A 23,532-nucleotide genomic window follows, 5' to 3' on the forward strand; every position below is an offset into this window, starting at 1 on the left:
AAGAGACAGGGGGATGTCTTGTTAGTTAAGTTTAAATTCTAGAAAACAAGTTATAGTTTTATTTTATACATAACCATTTGTTTCCATTAATTCTACTTGCTTCTTCTAGAATATCTGTTCTTTGATAAATAAACTTTTACTTGTTTTCTCTGTAAACAAAACTAAGTGCTGTGAGTCGAGCAGACGTGAAAGTGTAAATTGGATGTGTTATTGCCGGGGCGGCTCTAGGAATTTGGCCGCCCCAAGCAGGGCGGCATGCCGCAGGGGGCGCGCTGCCGGTCGCCAGTCCCGCGGCTCCAGGGGACCTCTTGCAGACGTGCCTGCTGAGGGTGCGCTGGTCCCGCGGCTCCGGTGGAGCATCCACAGGTATGCCTGAGGGAGGTCCACCCGAGCCACAGGACAAGCGAACCCTCCGCAGTCATGCCCGCGGGAGGTCCACCGGAGCTGCGGGACCTGCGGACCTCCCGCAGGCATGACTGCAGAAGGTCCGCCGGAGCTGCCTGCCGCCCTGCCGGCAAAATGCCGCCCCAAGCGCGCACTTGGCGCGCTGGGGTCTGGAGCCGGTCCTGGTTATTGCACTGGGAGTAGTGTATCTCTGAATTCTGTAAGCATAGGGCTGGTCAGTCCAGGGCGAGTGTTGGGGGATTGGAGTGTGCCTATTGCTTGCCTGGTGAGGGATAGCCAAGGCTGCGTGGGCTGAGAGGGGAGTGCTTTTGTTGCCTGTGGCTGGTGGAGTCAGGGACCTGAACCCTGGAAGACACAAACAAGGCTTTCTCCCGCTAAGGGCAGCTGCTAGTAAGGTGCCTCACACCCTGGGTACCCTTGGGAAGTGTCACAGCATCCCACCTTCTCTTATACCCAAGAGCTCCCTATATTATGCAGCTATCCAACTGCAAAAGATTTGTGAGCATTTGTCCATTCCTACTGCTATAGTGACACCTACATGCTGTCTCAGGAGTAGGAAAGGACCAGATATCAGCTGGGAATAAGCCATTAAAAAAAATGACTTGCCTTGTACATAGATGAGCGTCTTATGCCTGAACTTAGGCAGAGAGAGGAAGGCTCTCTTGACACCCAGGTATCTTTTGATGGTCAGGACTCACAAATACTTCACTTCTGCTACACAGGGCTTTAACAGCAAATATTTCTTTGCATTGAGTACTCATAAAACTTATTAGGGATGAACCCATTTCCTTGTTAACAAATTGCCTACCATACCTTAAGGAATTGCCTTTCTGGTGGCCAAAGCATGAAGGTGCATATGAATGTTTAGCATATCTTGCAAGTAAATACCTTGCAACACTGGCTACAACAGTGCCACGGAAACACCTGTTCTCACTTTCAGGTGACGTAAATAAGAAGTGGACAGCATTATCTCTTGTAAATGTAAACAAAACTTGTTTGTCTTAGTGACTGGCTGAACAAGAAGTAGGACTGACTGGACTTGTAGGCCCTAAAGTTTTACATTTTTTTACATAGCCACTAAAAATAAAGCAACATAATAATTCTACATTTGTAAGTTGCACTTTCATAAAGGGATTGCACTACAGTACTTGTATGAGGTGAACTGAAAAATACTATTTCTTTTGTTTATCTTTCTAACAGTGCAAAGATTTATAATCAAAATAATAATATAAAGTGAGCGATGTACACTTTGTATTCTGTGTTGTAAATGAAATCAATATGAAAATGTAGAAAAAATTCCAAAATATTTATAATATTTATAATAGTATTTTTGATGAAGCAAAGCTGAAGAAAGTGATTTCTGGGTTTGACTGGAGCCAGACAGAAAAATGTGATGAGGACTATAATATCTTTGCTAGCAAGCTGAGACGTTGCATAAAAGCAGCTGAAATTGAAAAGATGAAGAAGGCAAAGGGAATAATCTTGAACTAAATGAAAAGCTTGTTAGAGAAGCGGAGAAATATGAAAAGGAGCTTGGATAACAACCTCAAGTACTCCATTCTGTGCAAGCTTATACAGCAAAAACTGAAGGACGACTTTGAGAACTTCCAGAAAGAAAAGCTCTTTAAAACGGCTGAATCACACAAGCCTCAGGACATGCAAGCGGGAATTGGCGCAGTATAGATTGAGTGTAACAGCACTGAAGAACAAGGATGGAGAGACAGTAATTGACAGAGCAGGGATGGAGGAGGTCTGCAAGGACTTCTATACAGAACTGTTCAAAGCAAGAATCAACGTCCCTCTCTCAACGCTCCAAGAGTCAAAAGAACGTGTCCCCCCAATAATCGTCAGCAAAGTCCGAAGCGCACTACACCAGATGAAGAAGGGAAAAGCTCCAGGCAAAGATGGAATAACGTCAGACATGATTTCTGCAGGAGGCGAAAAACTTTGGAAGGCCCTCGCTTTAAGATTCAGTCGATATCTCGAAGAAGGAAAAATACCATCAAGTTGGAAGGAGTCGAATACCATCTTGCTGTACAAGAAGGAGGATCGCCCTATATGCCTGATCTCTCATCTTTAAACTCTTTACAAAGGTGATAATGAACCAACTCTCACAGAGTCTGGATGAACAACAGCCGAGAGAGCAGGCAGGGTTTAGAAGAAATTTCAGCACGATTGACCATATATTTACCCTTAGCCAGCTCCTAGAAAGAGCGAGGTAATACAAACTCCCGCTGTGCATTGCTTTTGTCGACTATGAAAAGGCCTTCGATAGCGTCGAGTTCAACGCAATATTAAAGGCGCTCACAGAGCAGGGCATTAATACGCAGTACCTCAGTTTGTTGAAGGAAGTGAATACTGGATGTACAACAGACATTACTCTCCTCAAAACTCCGCTCCGCATCCCAATCCAGAAAGGCATAAAGCAAAGAGATACAATTTCACTGAAACTATTTACCGCCTGCCTTGAAATGGTTATGAACAAGATCAATTGGAAGAGTGGTATTAATATAAATGGAGAACAATTATCTCATCTCAGATTCGCAGACAACATTGTACTAATTGCTGAAAGCACTAACCAACTGCAGAGCATGCTACGGAGACTCGACAAGAAAAGCAGTCAGGTCAGTCTGAAAATGAACTGTTGCAAAACGAAATACATGCGATCAGACGTCTTACGAAAAGCCTGAATAGAGATAACACAAGAAGAAATTGAAGAAGTGGAACAGTATGTATATTTGGGCCAAGAAGTTAATATGCGCCAAGACATGAACGGAGAATTCTCACGAAGGATTCGGACAGGATGGTGTGCGTTTAATTCCATCAAGAATGTCTTCAAAGGAAAAATTGACAAGACCACACATACAAATATCAGTCTCCATTACTAATAAACATTTACAGTATATTTCATTTGTAAAAGGCTGTCTTATAGAAAAAACAAAAATGTATGAAAAATGTTTTATGCAAATTTTGTATCCATATTAATATCTTAGAATAAATACAAAAGTAATTTAGCAACTCTGATACTCCCCAACCAATGTCTTGCATTATGATTTTAATGAAAGAGAAGTAAAACATTAGTGGATGATATGTAAAGGATCTCAGCAGAGCTTTCTAAATGTTTGAGGGGATGAGGAATTGTATGAAAGGAGAATTTTAGGAAAGGAGAGAATTGTTGTTAACATGACCTTTATTTGACTAATAAATATGGGTGTATAGCAGTTGGAGAGCTATAGGTTATTTTAATATTTTATATCCAGATCCTGCACAATACTGCAAGCTACTTGGTACAGTAATGTACATTGACATATGAATCATAAAGCATACTAAGAATGTCTTTCTTCAGGGAGTAAGTAGGTGAGCCTATACTCTGATCACTTGGAGGCTAATTAGTGTCCCAGGAGAAGCTGAATGGGAGTAATTATGTAATCAGGGTAATGGACTGGGTGGGGTAAATGTTCAATTGGCCCCTGATAAAAGAGGCATAGGAAGGAAGTGCAAGAAGGGGTGGGTGGGAGAAACAGGGCTAGCTGAGCCTGGCAATGCAGTGGTCCCAGAGTAGGAAGATCTCTGTTCCTTGCAGATGCTACGCAGTGAGCATAAAACTCAGCAAAGATTGTAAATAGGTGGGAGCACGGGGTCTGTGGTGATACTGGTGAAAAGAAATAGAAATAAAGTGTCACTAAGAGCACACCTAGTGGAGTCTGTGCGATTTCTGCAGGGAACAAGGATGGAGCTGGGCCCGTTACAAAATGTTATATTTATGACTATCAATACAGTTTTTAATAAAAATACCAAAACCAATACTGATACTAACAGTAAACTAAGATAAGACTATGACAAGCTTCAGATCTTGCTGTTGTGATTTGAGCCACACGATTGAAGAAAAGGCTACCAATACAAACAGCCCTTTACGGAACACGGAAACAACACAATAGTTTCCATTCGGCAGAGATGAGTCACATACAGACTCAAAAATATTATATTTTCAGACTATGCTGTCACTTCATCACGAGAAAAGTTACAGAGAAAGTGAAAAGATAGTAAAATAATATGGATATGAGGATTTAATCAATGAATGAACTTCGCAACATACAGACACTTAACTTCCCCAGTAAGAGTTTATGATTTTGTAGACACTGGACTGTTTGTATAGAGTGAGTAGGATTTTGACTCTCCTAACAAAATCAGCAATGGTTGGGCTGGTAATTGATTGTTTCTTTCTCCTTGGTTCTTTGGGTTATAATTAGCTGTGTGGTGTTAATCTCAGTTTATGCTAAATGCTGCTTTTTGGTGGGGAAAAAGCACCTCATCTATTTAGTCTGTGTGGCTTGCTAGAAGTACACAAACTGTGTAATTCAACTGTTACATTCAACTGTTACTATTTAAAAGACATAAAAAGACTCCTCTTACAAATTATGATAATAGATTCAACAAAGTACATCATTACCTGCACAAAGAATATACTTCCTCATTATGATCCCACATGGCACTATATACTCTGGCCTCTATCCAGCAAAGCATTTAAGCATTTGCTTAACTGTAAGTACGTGAGTAGTCTCATGGATGTCAATATAAAAATATAGGCAGAGGAGACCACCTCTTTCCTCATCAGGCTCCTCCAATCAGGGGCGGCTCTAGCCATTTCGCCGCCCCAAGCACTGCGGCATGCCGCGGGGGGCGCTCTGCTGGTCGCTGGTCCCACGGCTCCGGTGGACCTCCTGCAGGCGTGCCTGCGGATGCTCCACCGGAGCCGCAGGCACGTCTGCAGGAGGTCCACTGGAGCCGCCTGCCGCCCTCCCAGCAACCGGCAGAGCGCCCCCCACAGCATGCCGCCCCAAGCATGCACTTGGCATGCTGGGTCCTGGAGCCACTCCTGCCTCCAATGCCCCCAGAGGCATTATGACCACCATAGTTATCATGCTTCCTTCTAAAACACACTAACTGCTCCAATATCACAGCATTCCAGAGACTGAAACCCACAACTTTCCCCTAAGCTTCAATTTAGAAAAAACTAGACCCACTAAGACTAAAATTCAAGGAATATAAAATACAGCTCTTAAACCATCTGATAAGCATAAACCGAGTTTTATAGAGTTTAATTTGTGTGTTTTTTCTGCTGAATCCTTAAAAACTGTGCTCTTGTCTGGTCTGTCTGTCATTGAAGACCTTTAGATTGTAAACTCTTTGGGGCAAGGACCATATTTTTGTTCTGTGTTTGTACAGTGCCTAACACAAGGGGGCATAGTCATGACTGGGGCTCCTAGGTGCTATCACAATTTAAACATAGTTGTCTGAATGAGCTCTCCCCTGCCATTAATTGATGAACTGGGGAGAAAGACTTCAGGAGCAGACCTTATTTTCAAGGACACACCTACTTTGCCTAGGTGATCAGCAGACCAGCCTGCTCTGCCAAGTGATCAGTTTTGGCTGGTCTGGGTTAAAATTCACTTTAGTCTTGGATGCAGGGGTAATGTAATGTCATTATCCTTATTGTATGAGTAAAGAGCAGTAGAACTATATTTAATATGCCTTAATTGAGGAGGATCACCCTAAATTCACTCACTAAATGAGTGGTAGTGATGCCAAAGTGAAAGAGATGGCTGTGGACAGGAGTTTTTATCTGGTTGTGTGGACTTGTTTAAAGGGTACTAAAGCCATTTGACCTTCCCTCTCTATTGTTTAGACAGAGCTGATCAGACTCAGTTGTGAGTCCTTGTTTCTTCTATGTGACTGCTAGAGCTGAGGTTTCTGATAAGCTGGGGTAGGCCCTGAGCCTTAGACCTTGTGGTGTGGCCAGTATTGTGACAAAATATAATGCTTAGGAGGCAGTACCAGTGAGGTTGCCTGCTACCCTGTGAAATCACTAAGAGCTGAAATTACAAATGGACTGGTGGAGTGACAGCGGCGAACAGTGCCAGTGACTCAATGCTGGCAAGAAGCAAGAGGAGGCAATGACTGCAAGTAGCGACAGAGGTGGCAACAACACCGGTGAGCAGAGTCAGTAGCATCACTCTGCCAACCCTCAATGGTGGGCTGGGCGGTTGTCCCACCTGAATTCACCCCTGGAATGTGGCACTTCACTAACCTCAGACAACAAGCCATCAGTGGGGTCCAGTGGAGGGAAAAAGGAAGTGATGTGTTTAAGGGATATTCATCCATTGGACTTTCACATCACAAGGTGGGAAACTCAAGGCAAAGGACTGCTGCCCAAGATCCTGTGAGAAGGGTGCTTTAGTTAATTAATTACTTTACTTACTTACTTCTGAGTTGTTATGGTGGTGCTTTCCCAAGTTAATGCTGTGTATCCCTCTGCTCTTAATAAAGTTTTCTTTTCTTATCCACAGACTCAGTGCTTGCAAGTGGGGAAACATTGCCTCTTAGAGGCACCCAGGGGTGGTGTTTAGTTTTCCCAGATTTCTGAATGGAGGCCCAAGACATTTTGGTTTTGTAATGTTAAGAGAAACTCCTAGATATGGCACCCGGCAGAAGCGTTACATAAATAATAAGTAATAATAATCCCATGGTACTCTCTAAGAGAAAAGATTTTCCCTTAGTGCATTTTCAACTACGTTCACTGTTGTGCAAAATACTATGTGGTAGCTGCCCTTTGGCTGCCACCCTGTCACCCTAATGATGGCCACATTTTATTTTAATGGTGACATGATTCCTTTATTATAATGGGGCATACTAGCCCTTTAAGAATACGGGGGCCAGAAGACCTGGTGTCAGGTGCTGGAATGGAAAGTGGGCCCAGAAAATGATAGAGGAACAGAGGAAGTGGTCCTGCAGAACTAGGAGTTGCATGAGTGCGAAAAAACCTTGAACACAGTTCCTTTAAGGGCCTAGGATCAGGAGCTCTGTAATGTATGATGGGTAGGGCTCTCCTCTCTTCCAGCCAATCAAGGAGCTCTCTGGAGGAGGGCAATATATAGATTGCATTCTGTCTCAGATGAAGGGAGACACTGATGTAGAGGGAAGCCAGGGCCAAAAGAGTGAGCTCCAGCCAGCCAGGAGTATTGGCTTTGGGTGGAACAGATTTACAGAGGAAGAGCTTTGGGTGTGGCTCAAGAACCAGAGCTAAGTATGTACTGTTAAATTACGGTTATGGACATTATGTGAGGGATTCATTGTGATTAAGGACTGTGAGGATTGTGTGAACTTCATTTGATATTAAACCAGACCCAGAAAGGCATGCTGTAAGCCACAACTAATACAGTGAGTAGTACTTAAACGGGCTGGCAAGAGAGGGTTAATAGGGAGAGGGTTCTTGTAAAGCAATCCCTGGCCATAAGGGGGTGCTCAGTAAATGGCCACTCCACCACTACATGTATATTTTTGGTTTTTTGTCGGGAACAGTTTGGGATGAAAGGTGTTGGCCCAAATTAGCCTGAACTTGATGATGTTCAGGGTATTCTGAAAAGCTCATCTTTTCACAGGAATTCAAAATTAGGAGAGGAGATGTCAGAGTGGGGAATTGTTGGAGGGGGATTTAAGCTTTTGAATTCCTTGATTTGCTGGTGGTGGGCCATACTGAATTGTACTGTTGTACTTTAGATATGTTTCAGTATTTTTATAGATAGATATACATTTCAGTTATGTTCTGGGTGCCCAGAACAAATGGATATTTGCTCTTTTTTAGTGTGTATATACATCTAAATAAGTAAATGAAAAAGACGGTTACTCACCGTTGTAACTGTTGTTCTTCGAGATGTGTTGCTCATATCCATTCCAGTTAGGTGTGTGCGCGCCGCGTGCACGCTCGTCAGAAGATTTTTACCCTAGCAAGACTCGGTGGGTCAGCTGGGCGCCCCCTGGAGTGGCGCCGCTATAGCGCCAGATATATACCCCTGCCGACCCATCCGCCCCTCAGTTCCTTCTTGCCGGCTACTCCGACAGTGGGGAAGGAGGGCGGGTCTGGAATGGATATGAGCAACACATCTCGAAGAACAACAGTTACAATGGTGAGTAACCGTCTTTTCTTCTTCGAGTGATTGCTCCTATGCATTCCAGTTAGGTGATTCCCAAGCCTTACCTAGGCGGTGGGGTCGGAGAGAGAGGTGGCAGAATGTAAGACTGCTGAGCCGAAGGCTGCATCGTCTCTGGATTGTTGTACCAATGCGTAGTGTGAAGCAAAGGTGTGAACCGATGACCAGGTAGCCGCCCGACAGATTTCCTGGATGGGAACATGGGCCAGGAAGGCGGCAGAAGAGGCCTGTGCTCTTGTAGAGTGAGCAGTAAGATGGCTAGTCTGAACATGAGCAAGCTCGTAGCATGTCTTGATGCAGGATGTTACCCAAGACGAGATCCTCTGAGAAGAGACCAGCATGCCTCTCATGCATTCTGCTACAGCTACAAAGAGCTGGGGCGAACGCCGAAAGGGTTTCGTCCGCTCTATGTAAAATGCGAGAGCCCTACGGACGTCCAAAGTATGAAGCTGTTGCTCCCGGCGCGATGAGTGCGGTTTCAGTAAGAAAACAGGGAGGAAGATGTCCTGGTTTACGTGAAAAGCGGACACCACCTTAGGGAGGAAGGAGGGGTGTGGACGCAGGTGCACCTTGTCTTTGTGGAAGATTGTATAAGGAGGGTCAGCTGTCAGGGTGCGAAGTTCTGAGACTCGCCTCGCCGAAGTGATAGCGACGAGGAAGGCCATCTTCCAGGAAAGATATAAAAGGGAACACGTGGCCATAGGCTCGAAAGGGGGCCCCATAAGTTTGGCTAAGACCAGGTTTAAGTCCCAGGTAGGGGCCGGGCGCCGGACCTGTGGGTACAACTGTTCTAGTCCCTTAAGAAACCTGGAAACCATCGGGTTAGAAAAAATAGAACGGCCACCTTCGCTTGGTCGGAAGGCCGAGATAGCTGCCAGGTGTACCTTTAAAGAGGAGACCGCGAGGCCCTGCTCATTGAGGGACCAAAGGTAGTCCAATATCGCTGGAATAGACACCAGAAGAGGATCGAAGCTGTTCTGAATGCACCAGTGGGAGAAACGCATCCACTTGGCGAGGTAAGTCGACCTAGTGGAAGGTTTCCTGCTCCCCAAAAGCACCTGCTGTACCGCGGCAGAACAACGCTGCTCCGCTTGGCTCAACCACGCAGGAGCCATGCCGTGAGGTGAAGGGACTGCAGGTCCGGGTGGTGAAGCCTGCTGAAGTCCTGCGTTATGAGGTCCGGCCACAGCGGCAGGGGAATTGGTTCCGCCACTGATAGGTCGAACAGCAGGGTGTACCAATGCTGCCTCGGCCATGCTGGAGCAATGAGAATGAGGTTGGTCCTGTCCCTCCGGAGCTTGAGCAGCACTCTGTAAATGAGGGGAAAGGGCGGAAAGGCATAAAACAGGTGTCTCGTCCACAGGAGGAGAAAAGCGTCTGAGAGAGAGCCCGGGGAGCGTCCCTGGTAGGAGCAGAACACGTGGCATTTCCTGTTCTCTCTGGAGGCAAAGAGGTCTACTTGGGGAAAGCCCCACCTCCGGAAAACTGTATGGATGACATCGGGACGAATTGACCATTCGTGAGACAGGAATGACCTGCTGAGGCGATCTGCCAGGGTGTTCTGTATTCCTGGGAGAAAGGATGCTACTAAATGAATAGAGTGGGCTATGCAAAAGTCCCACAGGTGGATGGCTTCTTGGCAAAGTAGGGAGGAGTGCGCCCCACCCTGCTTGTTTATGTAGAACATTGTCGTCGTGTTGTCCGTGAACACGGATACACAGCGGCCTTGTAGATGGACTCGAAACGCCTTGCACGCCAGGCGGACTGCTCTCAGCTCCCTCACGTTGATATGTAAGGCCAGCTCGTGGGGTGACCAGAGGCCTTGAGTGTGTAGGTTCCCGAGGTGGGCACCCCAACCCAGAGATGATGCGTCTGTGGTGAGAGCCACTGAGGGTTGGGGAGGGTGGAACGGTACCCCTGTGCAAACTACCGCTGGGTCCAACCACCAAGTGAGGGAGTCGAGGATTGTCCCGGGGATCGTGACCACCGAGTCTATATTGTCCCTGTGTGGGCGGTATAGTGAAGCGAGCCATGTCTGAAAACGCCAAAGCCGGAGTTTCACGTACAGGGTCACAAAGGTGCATGACGCCATGTGACCTAGGAGGCTGAGGCAGGTACGCACGGATGTTGTCGGGAAGGATTGGAAACTTCGAATGATCGAAGACATTGTCTGAAAACGTGGCAGAGGGAGGCAGGCCCTGGCCAGATTGGAGTCCAGAACTGCTCCAATAAATTCTATACGCTGCGTTGGAGTCAGAGTAGACTTTTCGACGTTGACCATAAGGCCTAGCCTCTGGAAGAGGTCTGTGACCACACGCAGGTGTTGGGATACCTGCAGCTGGGAAGTCCCTCGAATGAGCCAATCGTCGAGGTACGGGTAAACGTGTATTCGACGACGGCGGAGGGCGGCAGTGACTACGGCCATGCATTTGGTGAAGACTCTCGGGGCTGTAGAGAGGCCGAAGGGGAGCACCGTGAACTGGTAGTGCAGGTGGTTGACGACAAATCGAAGACAGCAGCGGTGTGGCAGGTAAACGGCAATATGGAAGTACGCGTCCTTCATATCGAGGGCAGCATACCAGTCTCCCGGATCCAGGGATGGGATAATGGTCCCCAGGGTTACCATGCGGAACTTGAGTTTTACCATAAATCTGTTGAGTTCTCGCAGGTCTAGGATTGGTCGAAGACCTCCCTTTGCCTTGGGGATTAAGAAGTAACGGGAATAAAACCCCCTGCCCTTCATGCCCTCTGGCACCTCCTCTATGGCACCCAGACTCAAGAGTGTATGGACCTCTTGCAAGAGGAATTGCTCGTGAGAGGGGTCCCTGAAGAGGGACGGGTAGGGAGGGTGGAAGGGAGGGGGAGAAACAAATTGGAGGCGATATCCCGCTGCCACCGTGCGGAGGATCCAGCTGTCGGAGGTTAACTGGGACCAGGCAGGGAGGAAATGGGAGAGACGGTTGGAAAAGGATGAAGGATCCGGAAGGGAAACTGGTGGATCATCCTCGGGCATCCCATCAAAAGTTTTGTTTTGACCCCGAAGATGGTTTTGGGGGCGGTTGAGTTTGGTTTCCCTGGTTGCCAGATTGTCTCCGCCGGTTCACCCTGCCACGACGTCTGGTGTCTTGTCGCGGCCTGGGTTGATTATAGTGGCGGTACGGCTGGGGTCTGAAGGACCTACGTTGGGTTACCGGAGTGTGCATGCCCAACGAGCGCATTGTAATGCCGTTGTCCTTGAGGCTTTGCAGTCTTGGGTCGGTTTTCTCTGAAAAGAGACCCTGACTGTCAAAGGGTAGATCCTGAATCGTGTGCTGGAATTCCGGTGGGAGAGTCGAAGCTTGGAGCCAGGATATGCGCCTCATCGTTATCCCAGAGGCAAGAGTTCTGGCCGCCGAGTCTGCTGAATCCAGGTAGGTCTGGAGGGCAGTTCTGGCTACTTTTTTACCCTCTTCCAAAAGGGCCGTAAATTCTGCACGGGAGTCTTGTGGCAGGAGTTCAGTGAACTTGCCTACAGACACCCATGTATTAAAGTTGTAACGGCTTAGGAGGGCCTGCTGGTTGGCCACCCTAAGCTGAAGGCCGCCAGCCGAGTAGATCTTACAGCCTAGAAGGTCCATGCACCTCGCCTCCTTAGCCTTAGGAGCCAGCGCCTGCTGGCCATGCCGTTCCCGTTCATTGACAGATTGTACTACCAGTGAGCAGGGAGGAGGGTGGGTATATAGATATTCATAGCCCTTTGACGGGACCATGTATTTTCTTTCCACTCCCCGAGCCGTCGGTGGAATGGAGGCTGGGGACTGCCATATGGTATCAGCATTGTTTTGAATAGTACGGCTGAAGGGGAGGGCCACTCGAAGGGGGGCATCCGCTGTCAATATGTCCACCACTGGGTCCTCTACTTCTGCTACCTCCTCGACCGGTAGGTTCATGTTTTGAGCTACCCTCCGTAACAAGTCCTGATGAGCCCGAAGGTCAATAGGAGGAGGACCCGAGGAGGATGTTCCTGCTACCGCCTCATCAGGCGAGGAGGAGGAGGAGAGGCCCGGTACCAAGGGGTCCTGTGGTGGGTCAGTGAGCGGCGGAGCTCCTTCTGCGTCAGGAGGAACTTCGGGTTCCGCAGAAACAAGTGGCGCCTCGTCTGTGCCCGTGGGAGGAGGCCGGCTGACCGTGGCTTCGGGTGCTCTATGGTCAGAGGGACGTGAGCGCTGAACCGCGAATGGGTCACCTTGCGCTTTGTGGTACGCCCACGGAGTCCAGAAAGCCCATTGAGGAGGGCCTTGCTCTTGGCCTTGTGGCTCGGACTGCTGGTAGGAAGCACTGCTGGCGTGGGACGAGATGTACGGGTGTCTCGAAGGCCATGGTGGTGCCGAGAGGCCACGGTGCCGCCGATGCAGCCGTTCGGTCCTGAGGCGGTACCGAAGAACGGTACCGGTCCTGTCGGTGCCGGGACTGAGATCGGGACCATCTACCGCGCTGGTGCCGGGAGGTCGACCGGGATCTCGAGTCTCTGTGGCGAGAACAGCTGCGGGACGTATAGTACCGAGAACGGTACCGAGAGCCAGACGGTGCCGATAGTGTCTGTCCGGGGACCGGGATCGTGAGCGTCTCCGCGAGTACGATCGGTACCACGATGGAGAGCGGTGCCGGGACTGTGAGCGGTGCCAGGATCGGGACCGGCGTGAGCGGGAACGTCTCCAAGATCGGGATCTGGAGTGACGCCTCTCTTGGTGGTCAGGGGAAGGGGGCCTCATAATGGCCGGCTTGCCAACTGACTTGACGACCCGCACCGGCAGTGCCGGGGTTGAAGCTGTATCGACTCCGTTAGCGCAATTAGCTCTCGTGCCGTCGAGAAAGTCTCAGGAGTTGAAGGGAGAGCTAGCTCAACCGCAGCGTGAACTGGGGAGTTGTGTGGTATTGGACTCAACGGCCCTTGCGGTGCCGGAATCAACGGTGCCACGCTATGAGGAGCTTGGAGCTGCGGTGCCGGAGTTGATGGTGCCGGCGCAGGTACCGGGGTCCGGCCTGCGGGCCTGGGTGCATGATCCTTTTTAGAGGATGTGGCTGGCGCAGCCCGATGTTTCCCCGAGGGGGAAAGGGATCGGTGCCGGGGAGCCGGTGCCGGCTGATGTCGGTGCCGGGTCTCGGTACCGGAGTGAGCTGGTGCCGAAGGTGCACTCCTCACCGATGCAGACTGCTGGGCGGTCGGTGCCGGCGCCGCAGGGCTAAGTGCCGATTCCATTAGGAGCTGCTTTAAGCGAAAGTCCTGCTCCTTCTTTGTTCTTGGCTTGAACGATTTACAAATTCGACACTTATCAGGAAGGTGAGACTCTCCTAAGCACTTCAGGCAAGATTCATGAGGGTCTCCCACCAGCATCAGCTTCTGACAGGCCGAGCACGGCTTAAACCCTGGTGCCTTGGGCATGAGCCCGCACCGGGTCAGGGGGAAAAGGGGCTAGTCCCCCAATCCCCCGGTGGACTACAAACACTAACTACAACTAAACTAGTAAAAAAACTATAACTACACTAAAGTTGAACTATATACATGATAAGCTAGAAATAAGAGCGAGAAGCTAGGGCTGTGGAGGACAGCGATGCCGCACTCCACTGTTACTGTCACGGGCGGTAAGAAGGAACTGAGGGGCGGATGGGTTGGCAGGGGTATATATCTGGTGCTATAGCGGTGCCATTCCAGGGGGCGCCCGGCCGACCCACCGAGTGTTGCTAGGGTAAAAATCTTCCGACGAGCGTGCACGCGGCGCACACACACCTAACTGGAATGCATATGAGCAATCACTCGAAGAAGAACCATAATTTCCCTTCATATTTGAACAACATAAGATGCACAGGTTAGTGTCAGAGATTCAAATGTATCCCCTGGAGTCATAAAAATGTGTTCCTGACTAACTTATCTCTGTGACTGCAGGGTGAAGACAAAGCTGATAAACTGCCAAATTTTATTGCTCAGAACAAACAAAAATATTTCTATTAGGATATTATCAAGGAAGATTGAGGTACCACACAAATTATGGTTGTGTATATTTTGATAATAAAATTCATATAAATGTATATGAAAATTAGATATAGTCCTAAATTGTCTTGCAAATTGTCTCTGTCTCATCAGTTAGGCACCCTAGCACACACTGGAGTTCCTGCACCATAAGCAGTGGACAAACAAAAATGAGAAATTTTGTATAAGAGCAGATATCAACCCTAAAATTATAATTATAGTCCTGATTTATTGCTAAACTTATTATACCAGATTTCTGATGTTATTATATTGTAATATTGCCTGCAACACAGAAACCAGGGTTTGTATCCATTGGGTACAATTCTGCAATATTAAACACTTGCAGATTCCCATTGGCTTCCATGGGTCTCCAGTATCAGGTGCCAATTTACTTTATCTTCAAAAATTTTACTGATTTGAGAAGAAACAGCAGAAAAATAATCTATAAATAATAAACAGATGTTTTAATAATTTAAATTCTGGCCAAATTCTGCAGCCTTACTTGCTTACTAATTGAACTAAATGTCTATTGAGGTAGTGGGAGTTTTAAATTAACAAAAACGTAGTAAGGACTTCAGGATTTGACTCTTTCAAAAGACGATTACAAAACACTTATGGAAAAATTAATGTATCTTTGCAACTTAAATTTTACCTCTCTTCCTTTTCTTCCATTTCTAATTGGGTTTGCTTAGAGTGCTTTTTTTCTCCATATCTATCCAGAGTAGCCAATATTGATGTTTCTGAATCGCTCTGCAATTTACCAAGATTATTTCGTAACCTTTCATTTTCACACTCAAGTTCATGAATGGAAGCTGTGTAACTCTCATGTTCTGTGTTAGATAAATCTATAGTCTGTGGAAGAAGAAAAAATCATCATTAAATGGGGATTTTTTCACTGTAACTAGAATTAATATTTTTAAAATGAAACACAAGGCAACACTGTTTGCTAAATACTTAGTTACCATATGAAATCACACAGCATTCATAGTAAATGATACACCAGTAGAAGTGCCTCTAGAAAAAAAGAACTACATAAATGGGAATAATAGCCTTTGAAACACAATGAAAATAAATTAGAATTTTTCCACAAACAATGCATTCAAGACAGTAGAGTGGTAAAATTGTTCGGTTTATTTGAATTACTCTCCTTGAAAAACTAAGCCATGAAAATAATCCTTAGCTGCCAAAGATTGCAGTTGATTTAACTGTATTTCTTCCTCAAGTAATATATCCACTAAAGAATAATAAGAAAAATACACAAAGGCATTATCAGACTATTCATTTAAACGCTATATATAGTAGCAATACATTGGTGTCAAAGGCAAAACATCTAGAAAGACATGTCAGACTATTGATAAAAAGCCTGGAGAAATCTTCTTAGACATTTGTTTATAAATAAACAGGCTTCCCTGGAGTTCAAAAAGATGCAATAGAAAAAAAATGGTAACTGAGTTTAGAGATTGAAATCCAATTCCAGCACTACTACCCTCAGAGGTGACTTTGCAAGACTGTCATTATAAAAACTACTGTAAAATGATTTAGTTTGCAGGTCCAAAAGTTAATTGATTCAACCAAAATTACAACTAGTACAAAAAAGAAGGTCTTGTTAGATTTTTGGGGTTAGAAGAATTGGAAAGGTGCAAAAGGGCTTACAAGTTAAAGGCTAAAATCTGTAAAATGCTGAGCACCTTCTTCATAGTTCTGAGCATCTTCAGCCTCCATTAACTTCCACAGACAATGAGGAAGCTCTGAATTAGTGCTTAGTACATCAAAGAATTGGCTCTTATGTAACACAAATGAAAATCCATGAAGGAAATACTTCAAAATAAGCAGCTTTTTAGGGTCATAATTTTAGTAATTAAAGTTGCAAATAATGTTTTTTTCTACTAATGAATAAATTCATCTGGTTCTTAAAGGGGAAAATGGTCTATAGATTTCACTGATAAACATTTAAAATAAGTATGTCAATGGAAACAATATAGGCACCTACATATTTATATGTATAATGGTTGGGAAGCTTCTCTATTAAGCTGAAATAGAATGCCTTAGAATTTTTGGAAATGTTATAGATATGACATAATGGAGATGTACTTTATGCAAGATGGATCTTGTAAGACAGGGGTCGGCAACCTTTCAGAAGTGGTGTGCCAAGTCTTCATTTATTCACTCTAATTTAAGGTTTCGCATGCCAGTAATACATTTTAACGTTTTAGAAGGTCTCTTTCTATAAGTCTATAATATATAAGTAAACTATTGTTGTATGTAAAGTAAATAAGGTTTTTAAAATGTTTAAGAAACTTCATTTAAAATTAAATTAAAATGCAGAGGCCCCCGGACCGGTGGCCAGGACCTGGGCAGTGTGCCACTGAAAATCAGTTTGCATGCCATAGGTTGTCTACCCCTGTTGTAAGATATCATTGGAAAGGTTATAATTTACTGAATGTGATTATCCAATTTGTATGCATGTATCATTTCTGTATCTAAAGTTAGGAATATGGAACTACGTAACAATTACAACTGGATGTGTATTGGGAAGACACCCGCCAGATGACAGGCCATCAAATTTGATGAGCCATCAGGAAGGAACAACAAAACCATGAAGATACTAATCTCTCTCCCTCCTGGGAGCTGTTCGGGAGGTAACTGTGACACTACTAGGTCAGGTGGTCTTGTTACCTGATACTAAATATTACCAGGGACTTCTTGTAACTTTCCACTGGAAGGGAAGGGGGGTCAAGTTTGGGAAACAAAGGATTCCTGCCTTATGTAAATCCTATTTAAGGGTGGAGAGGAAGGCAAACGGGACTCCTCTCCATGGCCTGTCTGCCCAAGAAGAAAGACTGCTAAAGCCACCTAAAGGGGAGGCAGGGGGAGAGTCCAGTCTGAGACAGGGGCCCAGTCTGAAAGGAAATAGAACTGGAACCCTGAACCACAGAATCTTTGCAACCTGCCTAAAATAACATTTAGGGTAAGAAATTACATTTTGTAACCTGTTTCTTAAGTATATTGAGCTTAACTTGCGTATTTTGGTTTATTTCCTCAGTAATCTGCTTTGTTCTGTCTGTTATCTCTTATATTCACTTAAAATTCACCTTTTGTAGTTAATATACTTATTTCTTTTTTATAACATAACCCCGTGTGCTGGAGGAAGCTTACTAGCTTGACTCAGCAAGATAGGTACAAAGGGTACCCAGGTTGCATAACAGGCAGGCTCAATGGTATCTCAGCACAACAGGGGGCACCAAAGAGGGGCAAACTGTCACAATATTTATGAAAGATTGTGATTTGGAGATGTTCCCTGTAGCGGAGTGATTACCCGCTCCTGCCCTGCAGGGCTTGAAACAGCCCAGGAGAGGGCTGTGGCTGGGGCAAGAAGCCTGGGCTGACTGGAGAAAGTAGGCTCAGCTGTGGCCATGCCCCAATCAGGCCCAGCTGGCCCCTATAAAAGGCTGTGAGCCAGAGGCCCAGGCAGTCTTCCTCTGCCTGTAGAGGGAGAAGGGCCTGGATGCAGGGAGTTAGACACAGGGTACCTGAGTGGAGCAGGGCTGGGGAAAGGCAGTGGAGCTGGGGAGCTTTTGCCTGGAAAGCCCAGGCTGCGGCCTAGCATAAGGCCAAGAGGTACTAGGGAGTGCAGGGGGCAACCCAGGAGTAGGCAAAGGCAGCAGGTCCAAACCCCTCTGCCTGTGATGAGTGGCTGATACTGCAGTCTGCCCCAGGGCGTGGGGGCTAGATGGAGGCTGAGCAGTAGCCAAAACTGAGGCAAAGTGGGGATAGTGGGTTGGGGTTCCCCAGGGAGAGGAGACCCAGATTGGTGAGATACTGCCAGGGGGCAGCACTCCAGTTAAAAGGGCACCGGGGTCCAGGGAGGGATACAGGGGCCAAGAGGAAAGGCGGATCACAGGCCTGCAGAGGGCACTCCTGGCTGGAAAAGAGCTAATTCCCAAGGACAACCAGCAGGAGGTGCCACATGGGTGAGTCCACATGTCTACATTCCCTCATAAGAAACAATATTATTAGTGTAGGAATTTGGAGATTGTCCCTAGAGGCCAAGGTTGGGAACATTGCATGGCTGTGTGAAAAAGCTCACCAGTTTCTTTTATTAAAGTCTTAATCCTTTCTCATTCACTGATTTGTTATTTAATGAACCACAAGATCATTACAACAACAAACATAAATAACTGCTTTGTATATTTCATAGCTACCAAAATTACCATGTATCTTCTAGACTGCAAATTTTCTATCATCTTCTTCAAATGTGTGTTTTCCGATCTGATAGCTTCATACCTCATCTCTGACATCTGTGGAAAAATTAAATTCTTAGTTGAACTTAACAATATTAGCTACAAAATATTCAGTATAGTTCTGTATAAGTTCAATTTTATACTTTACTCAAAACATTCATAAAGAATCATGACACTAATATAGTGAAAGCTTTTCTTGAAAGAAGCAGCATTAATTTCCCTACATAAGCAGAAAATTAGCACCTCTAAATTTCCAGGGTTTGGGTAAGTTGTGTTTCTGCTACCCAGACGTTTTCAAATATGTGAGTAAAGGATGGAGCTTTATTTGTTTTTAAAACTGAAGTTTACAAGGCTTTACAATACTGCAAGATTAACAATCGAGCTTTACAATTGACAGACTTCTCCAAAAAATTTCATAAACATTCTTTTATCAATAGGTTAAAAAGAGTGGTCAAAATTAGATAAAGTTTCTGACTAATCTAATGAACAATTTTAATGATACAATAGGCATAATAAAACCAGCAGGTATAATAAAACCAATTTTTCAAGATCTTCTATGTGTTTAAATATAACTACAGTACTGATGATCAAAATGGACCATATGTTAAAGTTAGGTGTTGCACAATTGACGTTTCTGTTTCTTTATTGTTTTGGCACCATTTTGGCTCTATTTTAGTATTATTTCATAAAGCTTAAATATAATAGCAGGCCAATGAAAACAAAACACAAGATTTTTATTTATTTATTTATTTATTTAGCAGAGAATGTATGTCATTATCAGTAATGAGCTGGAGAATGACCCAGTCTTTTTTTGTTTTGTTTGTTTGTTTGTTTGTTTTTTGCTTGCTTGCATACCTGTTGTTTTGCTAACAATTTTTCTTTTATCTCTAACTCCAATTTTAACTTTCTTTCCAGAAGAGTAGCTTTCTCCGTGATAGTTGCTATAGTGATCTCCTTCTGATGAAGCTCTTCTGTCAGGTCAGAGATTTCTGTCCTCATTCTTTCCTGCTCAGAGCTATGGGACTCCTCCTCATGATAAAGATGGTCCCTTATCTGTAGCAAATATGTTCCCAAAAGACAATGTTTATGCAGTATATAAGATCGCATCACGTATTACCTACTAGTGATTTTTTCCTCTCCTATTCCAGTACACCAACTCTTCTAACCGTATCAGTGATTTTAAGGTCATTTTAAAATAAAATGTCTTTATGATTCAATGCAATTAACTTTTTTTCTTTATTCAGCATCTTTTCACAATCCATAATTTATTCTTTAGATCATTTGTCTATTTACCTGGTGTCAAAGGTGGTAGTAATATTTAAATTCACAACAACAACAAAAACAATAATCATAGGGTTTGTAAAAATATTAATTTTAATAATTATACCTTAAGACAAAAGGTATCCCTGGTGTCCCTATCCTCTATTTGTCAGAGGGTGGTGATGGACAGCAGGAGAAAGATCACTTGATCATTACCTGTTCGGTTCACTCCCAGCTGGCATTGGCCTCTGTCAGTAGACAGGATACTGGGCTGGATGGACCTTTGGTCTGACCCAGTATGGCCATTCTTATGTTCTTATGTTAAATCTATTGAAAGGTATTACTTACTAAGACGTATTTACCTTACCTCTAAATTAATTTAGGCTGTCTTAAAAGCACTCATTTCACTCAAAATGAATCCACAGAAGCTCTTTATGAGAAATAATCACAGAAATAAAGAGCTTATGCAGTATTATGAAACAGAGCTCTTATTAGTATTAGCTATTACAGAATAAAAATTTGCCACCAAAGTCACTTTCTGATAGCTGCTGCTGCTATAATACATAACATTTAAGGTAATATTTTCTGCAAAACCTTCCTCTGTCTGGTACTCCAGAGTGTCTATAAAGAGATTGTGGGTCTCATAATCCTTCTGCCAATAACAAATAATGCAACATCAGAAGATTTTCATATTACTTAGAAGCAAGAACAAAAATTAGCCAAACTACATCTGAATTTGTTTTAATTAGTATCCCATAATAATGCACATGATCAATAGTTGATATTTTCATTTATTACAAAAATATAAACATTTTAGAGCAATTAAATTTAGATATAAACATCTAAGGGATATATCATGATCTCATGTCAAAGTCACTATAAATCTGCTTCGGCAACCACATAGGCTGCTCCCAATTGCAGATGCTGCTCACATCCCTGGTCAATGGTATAAGCTGTATTGGGAAGAAAGGGCTGGGCATCCCCTACACACCAGAGAGAGTAACACAGCCACATTTGGTATAGAGACCCGCCAAGCCATATGTCACCTCATGCCACTGCTATACTGACCTCACCAGGGTCCTGTACGAGCAGCATGGCACACAGTTCAACCAAAGAAGCCCTGCACTGAGCTGTGTTATGTGCATTGTATTCCAAGGTGCCCATGGTAACTTGCTCCAGCTGTTCAGCCAGTGCAGCTTATGTCTCAGACCAAATGGTCTGTGTAGGAATTATTTCCATGACTGTGCCCCTTTGACTTGGGTCTCTGCCTCTATTTGCACATTTTGCCCAGTTCTGGTATTTGCCCAGTGCACAGTGGTGTTGAGCGTACAGCTGTCCTATTTCTTCTGGGAACACAGTACACACATAAGCTTCCTTCTTATCTGTGAAAATGCAGCTATTCTCTTATGCACTTTAGTGCATTCATATAAGCAAGGTCATGATTTTGCCTTAATACTTAAAAAAAAACAAAAAAACAAAAAAACCAACTCTATTACAACTAAGTTTTCAAAATATTTACAAATGTGGAATACCTTGTTTAGCTCTTTTTGCTGACTTTCCTGGTGTTGTTTCAAATGTAATAGCTCCGCTTTTTTGTTTTCCAGTTCCTGAATACATTGTGCATAGGCTGATTGAAGCCTTTAAATAAAAAAGCATTAATAATAATTATTGAGGGTCAAATTGTTCCCTGCATGAGAAAAACCCATGAAGTGAGCAGACAATGCCATGAGCCGCAGCTTACGGAGTTTTTGTCTCACCATTCAATCAGGGAAGGGCTGCCCTCTTATGGAAAAGGCAGGAGATTTGGTCACCTAAACCAGAGTGGAGCTTGGTAGATCCATGGACCACCTGTCTGCTGCAAGAATCCTGAAATCACTTGTGACCCCACATGCCATATAATGCCACATGGCTACAGCAAAACACAAATTTACTAGCCTAGCTGTAAAAATCATACAAATTGTTGTCAGGAGATGGGGGGTGTTACAGAGTCTTGTTTTTTTAATCAATGCATTTTTTTAAAACTGTGTTAGAGTACTAGACCAAAGGAAAGGTGTTCCTTTAATAAAATGAGCATATAAAGCCATATAAAATAATTTTTTGGAACAATTAGGCATCATGAAAACTGTTTAACTGAGTGTGTAGCTATTGATTACAATCTCATAAGATAAAATTACTAAAATATTAATTCAAACATGAATTTGATTTTCTAATCTACAATATCTTTTAAATATATACCAAAGGGAAGAAAAACGTTATTTAGCTCACAAATTCTTTACAATGTAAATGATGTCTTTCAAATACATACTTCATTTGATTTTCTTGAATGTTTTTACATTCTCCATATTTCAATAATTCTTTACGCAACTGCTGGAATTCCGCCTCCATCCCTCTCCAGAGGGCATCACGTGACTGCAGCTCATTTCTCATCTCTGAAAGTCCTGCCTCCACGTTCTAAATAAATAAATGATTAAAATGACTCAATAGTGGATTTAAATTCCGTGGTCTTGTAGCATAAATATTCTGACATATACTTTATATTATATATTTAATATGAATTTAAGAAGCAATTTTTATTTGAAAAATCGCTTTTATTCTGAGGCCAGTTTCTATTTTGGAGTAGGCATTGCTTTTGTAAGGTTTTCAACAGTCAGTCTCTCTCTCCAGAAATGTCACTCAAAAATAAGATACTTAAAGTTCTTTAGGTCATGCATTACTAAGATGCATTTGTCTCTGACATATTCATAGGAAACCTTCTATAGCATTATGGTAACTTCTCATTTTATTTAAGTTTTCCAAAACAGTTTCAGTTTGCTTCAGTGTGTTCTATCTAGACCAGGAGTTCTCAACCTTTTTCTTTCTGAGTCCCCCACCCCCACAACATGCTATAAAAACTTCATGACCCACCTGTGCCACAACAACTGTTTTTCTGCATATCCAGTATATTAAAAGCTGTATTAAATTGATAATTATACAGCTAAACACACATACACATATATCATATAAAAAGAAAAGGATACTATATGTACAAAAATAAAAAACTGAATATTATTTTTTTTTTTTACTTAGTGTGAAACTTGTTGTTGGTGCTGACCTGCAGGCTGGGTGGCCCAATGAGGTGACACAGGGGGAAGAGGTGGCGCTCCCTCCCTGAGCCCCACCATCCAAGGCTGAAGCCCAGTTTATTTTGGTAGACCCCCTGAAACCTGCTTGTCGCTCCCCAGGGGACCACGGACCCCTGGTTGAGAACTACTGTTCTAGATCACACTCTATGATGCAGGATTCAGTGGTACCATTTAGTGGTATTTTATATTTTTCTAACGTTGAGGTCTAACATTTTATATCCTTGGAATCCTGAATAAGGAGATTAGGTGGAGGTGAATGGCTCCAACAGACACTCTCTAAAAGCTTCCAGAAGCTTGCAGTGTATGTGACTGTAGTGAGGCGGCCTGGCTCCCAGCCACCCCAGAGAGGGACGAACACTTACGGACGCCAAAGTGGGTGGAGTCACTGGAGTCGGCGCCCACCCCTCAGAGGTCACGGCGCAGGCCAGGAAGTATAAAAGCCCAGCCCCAGGGCTCAGAAGCTGCCTGGCCGCCGGAGAGGCCAGACACTGGTGCCCTAGCTCCCGCTG

At 44.4% G+C, this 23,532-nt stretch overlaps 1 protein-coding gene across 5 annotated transcripts in view; it reads right to left on the reverse strand.

The window, feature by feature from the left end:
* DEUP1 (deuterosome assembly protein 1) overlaps nucleotides 1–23,532 on the reverse strand; it is a 93,922-nt gene that overhangs the window by 26,978 nt on the left and 43,412 nt on the right. For all 5 annotated transcript variants that reach the window (XM_045019933.1, XM_045019917.1, XM_045019925.1 and 2 more), the window contains 5 exons: nucleotides 22,207–22,352; nucleotides 21,434–21,539; nucleotides 19,497–19,694; nucleotides 18,612–18,698; nucleotides 15,053–15,252 (listed from right to left, as the gene is read on the reverse strand). In XM_045019933.1, the coding sequence (XP_044875868.1) occupies nucleotides 15,053–15,252; nucleotides 18,612–18,698; nucleotides 19,497–19,694; nucleotides 21,434–21,539; nucleotides 22,207–22,352 (737 nt within the window). The remainder of the gene's footprint in view (nucleotides 1–15,052; nucleotides 15,253–18,611; nucleotides 18,699–19,496; nucleotides 19,695–21,433; nucleotides 21,540–22,206; nucleotides 22,353–23,532) is intronic.

This window comes from Mauremys mutica, chromosome 1, assembly GCF_020497125.1.
Source record: "Mauremys mutica isolate MM-2020 ecotype Southern chromosome 1, ASM2049712v1, whole genome shotgun sequence".
NCBI classification, from domain to species: Eukaryota; Metazoa; Chordata; order Testudines; family Geoemydidae; genus Mauremys; species Mauremys mutica.